This window comes from Lactuca saligna, chromosome 5 (assembly GCF_052625555.1).
Source record: "Lactuca saligna cultivar CGN05327 chromosome 5, ASM5262555v1, whole genome shotgun sequence".
In the NCBI taxonomy this organism is placed as follows: domain Eukaryota; kingdom Viridiplantae; phylum Streptophyta; class Magnoliopsida; order Asterales; family Asteraceae; genus Lactuca; species Lactuca saligna.
Genome location: NC_136421.1, coordinates 288332246 through 288339611, shown reverse-complemented (window position 1 = coordinate 288339611; position 7366 = coordinate 288332246). Strand labels below are relative to the sequence as shown.

At 29.6% G+C, this 7366-nt stretch overlaps 1 protein-coding gene and 1 long non-coding RNA gene across 2 annotated transcripts; one reads left to right on the top strand and one right to left on the bottom strand.

Annotated features, from left to right (window-relative positions):
- Positions 1 to 1324: 1324 nt before the first annotated feature.
- Positions 1325 to 2052, top strand: LOC144998907 (WUSCHEL-related homeobox 1-like). The gene is made up of 2 exons (XM_078958638.1): positions 1325 to 1639; positions 1727 to 2052. Exons 1-2 carry the CDS (start codon positions 1325 to 1327, stop codon positions 1955 to 1957), a joined length of 546 nt encoding a protein of 181 aa, XP_078814764.1. The 3' UTR covers positions 1958 to 2052.
- A 2941-nt stretch (positions 2053 to 4993) lies between these two features.
- LOC144998496 (uncharacterized) lies at positions 4994 to 6397 on the bottom strand. Its single transcript, XR_013660351.1, has 3 exons — positions 6298 to 6397; positions 5778 to 5843; positions 4994 to 5119 (listed from the first exon to the last, which is right to left on the bottom strand). It is a non-coding gene; the product is annotated as an uncharacterized LOC144998496 (long non-coding RNA).
- Positions 6398 to 7366: the final 969 nt, after the last annotated feature.

Below are 7366 nucleotides of genomic sequence, written 5' to 3'. Positions count from 1 at the left end.
TTTTTTTATTTTTATTTTTATTTTTTTTAGTTAATTCAAGTTCCGAAAATAATATTTAGAAAAAGAATTTTTTGATTTTTCCATTTATTTTGCATTTTAAAAATATTCTTAGAATATGTACAGTGTAATATTCTATTTAGAATATTTCACGTATTTTTCAAAAAAAAAAAGGATTTTTTTATTTTTTATATATTTTTTTAGTTAATTCAAGTTCCGAAAATAATATTTAAAAAAAGAATTTTTAGATTTTTCCATTTATTTTGCATTTTAAAATTATTTTTTAGAATATGTCAGTGTAATATTCTATTTAGAATATTTCACGTATTTTTCAAAAAAAAAAAAACGGGATTTGTTTTTTTTTTTTTAATTTTTATTTTATTTTTTTAGATAATTCAAGTTCCGAAAATAATATTTAAAAAAGGAATTTTTGTATTTTTTTCATTTATTTTATATTTTAAAATTATTTTTAGATTTGGTCTCACGGTCTTACAAAATTAGAATGGTCTCAAATAACCTGAACCTATATATATATATATATATATATATATATATATATATATATATATATATATATATATATATATATATATATATATATATATATATATATAGATCCGGTAAGAAAATTTTTTTGGTAGGAAGGTAAGAAGTTTTTTTTCTACATATTTTTTTGACGAACAAAAAAAATGAATCACTAGATGATTCATTTGTAAGATGATTCACAAGAAAAAATTCTCAAAAAAACATTTTCATGATTCATTTTTAAGTAAATTAAGAAAAAAATCACTTTTATAACAATTTTAGTGAATAACAACAAAATCATTATATAAATGAATCATCGAGATGTTTTTTTGAGAATTCTATCTTGTGAATCATCTTACAAATGAATCATCTAATGATTCATTTTGTTTGTTCGTGAAAAAAATATGTAGAAAAGAAACTTCTTACCTTCCTACCAAAAATTTTCTTCTTATTTGATCTTGAATATATATATATATATATATATATATATATATATATATATATATATATATATATATATATATATATATATATATATATATATATATATATATATATATTAAAAAAAAAGTTGCATGGCTGCAATTTTCGACCTTGTCGTTATACCATGCTCATTAATTTTTATTTGAGTCAACAAAGGACATGCAAACAAAGTACGGACATGGAATCATCCACCTACGCATTAACCTGTCTATAAATATCACTTATACTCGACAATATTCCTTAAGACAAACACGTGTTTGCCTTTTTAAGGAAAACAAAAAGAGTCTACAAAGATCCATATAAAGTAACAGTGTGAAAAATGTCTTCGGTGTATGTGAAAGAGGTAACAAGCAGCAGCGGTGGTGGAAGCAGCAGATGGTATCCGACGCCGGATCAGTTGATGTTGTTACAAAGAATGTATAGAGGCGGCCTGAAAACTCCATCTGCAGCTCAAGTACAGCAAATAACAGAAAGATTATCCAGTTTCGGCCACATACAAGGCAAGAATGTCTTCTACTGGTTTCAAAATCGCAAAGCTCGCGAGCGACAAAAGCTTCGGAAGAAGTTCATGAATTTGTTCCAGCAACATCACCTTTATCCTGCTCATCATCAGCCCGGTCTTCCTCTTCATCATGTAATTATTCAACTCCTTTATTGATATTACTTTGGAAAATTAATTAAGTAGTCATTTATATATCTTATTTTTCTAATCTGGGTTTAGGTTAGTGGACTTGAAGATGCATCAAGCTGGAAGGGGGATCTCCCATCTGCTCAAACCTGCAACCTCATCTGCGATTGTCGATTTGTGACTATGATGATGATGGATCCTGGTGATATCGCTCCATATTGCACAAGAGTACCACCCAAAACCCTACAACTCTTCCCAGTCACAACCACTATCTCCGCTGATCTCAAACAAGACGATGTCCAGCAATCTCTAGCCCAATTTTGACTTCGGTTATCTTTGTTGAAAGTGTTAAAGACTATGGTAGTGAAAGATTAAAAGCAGTTAGGGTATCGATCCTAGGGTTAACTAGGGTTAATTAGGACTAGGGTTTCAGAATAAGTTGTGGGTTTCTGTTATGTCACCAGATCTTTGCATGTCAAGGCGTGCATACTCGTAATATATATCTAATATTATTGCCTAATAACCTAGCATTCAGTATTTTATTCTTGATGAAAACTGGAGCGACTTTTTCACAATCTTGGAGTATGCACCGGCATTTGCAAACCTTCTATTTTGTTGGTTTCGTATGTTGTGTGTTTTTGAATTGTTAGACACACCAAACAACAAACTCTGCAGACACATAGTACCTAAGGTTGGTGGAAAAGTTTAGATGGTCATTACTCACTAGTACGTGCTTTAAGATTTGCATATATAGACAAGTTCACAAAGTCAGCACTAATTTAATTCTCTTAAAAAGATATTTTATGTAACTACCACGTTTTTAATTGTATAAATTTAAGGAAAAAATCAAACTATTATATTTGCACCTTAATATTTAAATGTCATTTATATCTTTAATAAACTTTCAAAATATTATATTTCCTTTTTTATGTTTATAAATATTTTTATAAGTATTTATTGGAGTGTAAAATCATTATAGTTATATCGAAATTTAAAATACCTATTCAACCCTTACTTTTATTTTGTAGGAATAAGTGGATCGAATATATATATATATATATATATATATATATATATATATATATATATATATATATATATATATATATATATATATATATATATATAGAGAGAGAGAGAGAGAGAGAGAGAGAAAGAGAAAGAAGTAGGTTCAAATGTTTCTCACAATTATTGTGTGCATCAGGGTCGGTTCTAAAAAATAAAATATTCTTAAAGGTCCAGGACGAATAAGAAAAAAATGGTCATTATCTTTATTATAATTTTGTATTTTTAAAGAAAAATATATAATAAAAAAATTAAGCTATGTGCAGCTGCCCACTTCCCCCCTCCCCCATTCTAAGCCCCCCATGGTGTGCATGAATGCACCAATCACAAATTAGGAAAAAAATAATTAATTGATAAATTGTTTAAGGGTATAATAGTAATTTATACAATATTTAATTATTGAAAATATTCAAAACATTTAATATCCCTTTAAATTAGGATAATCAATTTTGAAACCCTACAAAATCATCTTGTTCAGCATCATCGACACATACTACTTCGTCTACTTATTTCTCTTCAAATATCGTCGTTCTACACCTTGAAAAACATATTCCACCATCGCCGATTTCATCTCCAACAAAATCTGCAAACAGTTTCTTATATACTCGTTGAAATAACATCGTCTTCACCCCACCAGCACCATCGTTTCATTCCAATCATCGTCGGCAAGAGGTTCCTCATTCTCCAAGATGTTAACAGTCGCCAGCAAGAAGTTTCTTATTTACTTTTTATATTAACATCCGCCGACAATAAGGGTGGATTGTAATGTTCGTTCTTGAGTCTCATTCTGGAAGATGTTCACGTAAGTATTTTTTTTCTTTCGTGTAATTGCTTTTTCATAATGCATTTATAATTGCATTTGCAAATATAATTACCTTTTATGTGGATATGTAATCTTCGTAAGATACTCGTTTCTTACAATTAATTGTGTAATCGTCGTAAGTAATTTTTTTCCCAAAAATTTTAATTCAAGTGTATGTTTATTAGATGCTTATGTAGTCTCAAAGAGTAGACTATGAAATAGATAAATGATTTTTTTCTTGATTTTATGGGCCAAGGGTTCAATATGATAGGTAAACCGTAAGTTATCACATTTTGTCAATTTTTTCATTTTGTTCTTGCGGACTGGAGTTGGCTTTTGTGTATATTATTAGTTACATCAATTTTTTTAAGTTTTATGAATCAAAGGAACAAGTTTGAATAGGTAATAGAATTAAAAAAGTTTGTATCTTATTTCTTATAGTTATTCAACTTTTAATATCGTCAATAGTTTTGCTAATATCGTCAATAGTTTGAATACCGTCTATTATATATATTATATCTTTACTATCTTATAAAACAAATCCCACTATTTCTAAAAATAGATTGAATAAAATAATAATATTTTTTTAAGACGTCCAAATCATTAAGCTAATTGTACAACTAATCATTAATAAAATAATATTAAAATTTAAACAAACTCCTATAAATCTTCTCTTCCAAAGTTTTGATCAAATCTTTTTTCATCCAAATAAATACTCAACACCCTATAATTTGATCATTTCATGAATTTTCTTTATTTTTGATATGACATGTTTCCTAAAACAAACTAATGATTGAATTGAAAATAATCATTCTCCATCGAAAATAAATTAATTGTCGAAACAAACTATTTATCGCCCGCCGCTTTGCGCGGGTAAACGGCTAGTATATATATATATATATATATATATATATATATATATATCACTACTAGAAAACTAGTCCAATAGCTACAGCACAATCCATAGCTATTCCGTAGCTATAAGCAAATTGCTACAGAATTGCTACGGAAAAATGGTTGTAGCATAATGGCCCGTGGCTAAATTATAGCTACGGATTAGCTACGGAATTGCTACGGAATAGCTACGGAATTTTCCGTAGCTACCATAGCTACGGAATAGCTACGGAAATAAATAGCTACGGATTTGCTACGGAATAGCTACGGAAATGGATAGCTACGAAACTAAATAGCTACGGAATAACTACGGAAGTAAATAGCTACGGATTTTCTGTAGGTAATCCGTAACTAATTACTTTTTATTTTTTAAAAAAAACAGCACAGAATTATTAAAAAATCCAGCTTTTTTCTGTCCAAAATATTGAAAAAACCATTTACATTAAACTTATAATAAAATTGAAATTCAACTACAAAACAAATAATATTATAATAAAACTAATAAACCTAAAAAAAGTATCAAATACAAAATACATATTACTAATGAATATTGTCTAATAATACACATTAAAAGTGTCAACTACAAATGTTTAACTAAATGCTTACAAACATAAAATTGAGAATTACTTGGTGGATTACTTGGCAAATTATCGGGTATGTTGAATCGTTAAAGGCTCACAAGTGTTCTTCAATTTGAGTTTTGAATCAAAGGCTTCCAATTGTTCCTGTTTCAACACATCATAATCAATGATCACGAAAAATACAAATATAGCAATGTACTTTATTTATTTGTTTATTATAGCCATAATTAGGAACATTGAGCAAAGGTGAAACAATATATATTGAGCAAATGGGAACAGTTTGTCAAACTTTTCCATATATCTTGCAACAATTGGGTATCATGCTTATGTAATAGTTTAGGTTCCATATACCGAATTTAAAGTAGTTCATGGTAATTGCAGAAATCATAAAATAATAGCATGACCAAAGGCTATTGAGCAATATATTAGTGAAAATCTAACTCATAGATGCATAGTAGTTACACAAAAGTTTACTTAATCTTACCCAAATGCAAATAGAGTCCTTGGATTATGCTTTTCTTTCCAACCACTTAAGCAAATTTAGTTGCAAGATACCCATAAACATGAGTTGGATTTAAAAGCAATCATTTTCTAGAATTTATGCAACCTACAAACGACATGGTGGTGTGTTGATGCTTGATTCAAAATAAGCATTTTATGCAACCTACAACTTGAACAGCCCTAAGAACAGAAAATTCCTCTCTTTTCACATCTAATATTCGAATTTAGTGCTTCTAAACATAAACTCATAGCTCAATAACTCGATTAATTATCTCCACTACAAAGAAAGTAAAAAAGGTACCAGAGTCTTTTAAATCAACATGTACAGGTCTCAAGCGACTATTGTAGCATCTTCTCCCTTTTCAACCTGTAACAGAAGAAACAAATAGATATAAACAATATATCTAATCCCAACAAAAGAAACAGATATAAGTTAATTTGTAACTCAACCAAAAATATAGGTTCACTTGACTATAACCAATGTATGCTCTTCAAAATAAGTTACACAACAATTATTTAGCTCAACCCTAACACTTATCCTATGAAAATCATTTAAATCATCTTCTATGTTTGGAAAAGTTTGACAAAACTGAAATGGAATACAATAACATACTAATAAATACAAAGATTTCCAATGAGGATTTAATATATACTATCGATCATATATATATATATATATATATATATATATATATATATATATATATATATATATATATATATATATATATATATAATGCCTAGTTTATTCAATTCAATCTCTTTTATTTGAAAACAGGAAGAAAGGTGGGTGGTGTGTAGGGTTTTCAAGAAACAACTACCCGCTATGATCAGGAGAGCAAGCGAGCATGAACCAATCTGGTACGATGATCATCAAGTCTCATTCATGCCTGAAATCGACTCACCATCACAAAACAACACATGATCCAACTTGGGTAACACTGGTTACCAATACCCGTATGGTTCTTGCAAGAAAGAACTAGATTCACAGTTGCAAAATTACCAGATTACCCTAGGCCGCCGTCTCCAACTCCCTCATCTAGAGAGTCCAAAACTTCTCCCAACCTGTAATTCTTCAATGCCCATTAACTATGGTATCGACATAAACCAACGAAGCATCAATCTACAGCCTACCTTGTTCACTCAACACCATAAGGGAATGAACGCCTGAAAAGAGGTTTACGATGATCATCAGGACTAGGTTTTCCTTTGTGGGAGAAGAAATCGAGCAAAGAGGGTTAATGACGGAGGACTATGCTACCGGAGAGGGAAGGAACGCCTGAAAAAAGGTGAATGCGCCGGAGAAGGGACGAGCTACGAGGGGTTTTTGGGTACCGTTCAAAGAAGACAGAAGGGAGGAAGACAGAAGCGAGAAGAAGTGTAGGAGTCGATATGGAGCCTGCTAAAATGGAGGCGGAGACGGTCAATAAAAAATAAGAAACCCTAAATTGAAGAAGGACAGGAAAAAATAAAAAAAATGGGGGTGCTAAGACTCGATCTCGGGTGAATTATTTACATAACAAACAACTTAACCACTTGGCTGGGAATGCCACATCCTTACTAATGTCTTCCACTAACACTTTTATTCACTTATCTACCGTTTATTATTATTATTATTATTATTATTATTATTATTATTATTATTATTATTATTATTATTATTATTATTATTATTATTATTATTATTATGAGAAGGGAGAACCGTTTATATATTAAACGGGATTAGGATTTCATTAGGGTTGGGTCGTCATTAGTTGCTTTGGAAACAAGTCAGGGTAATCTGGATCTAATGAGGATTTAGGGTTACCAAAACTAACAAATTTCTTTAGTTTACCATAATCACCCTTAATAAATTGAATTTTCCACTATGTTCTCATATGTAAAATTCAG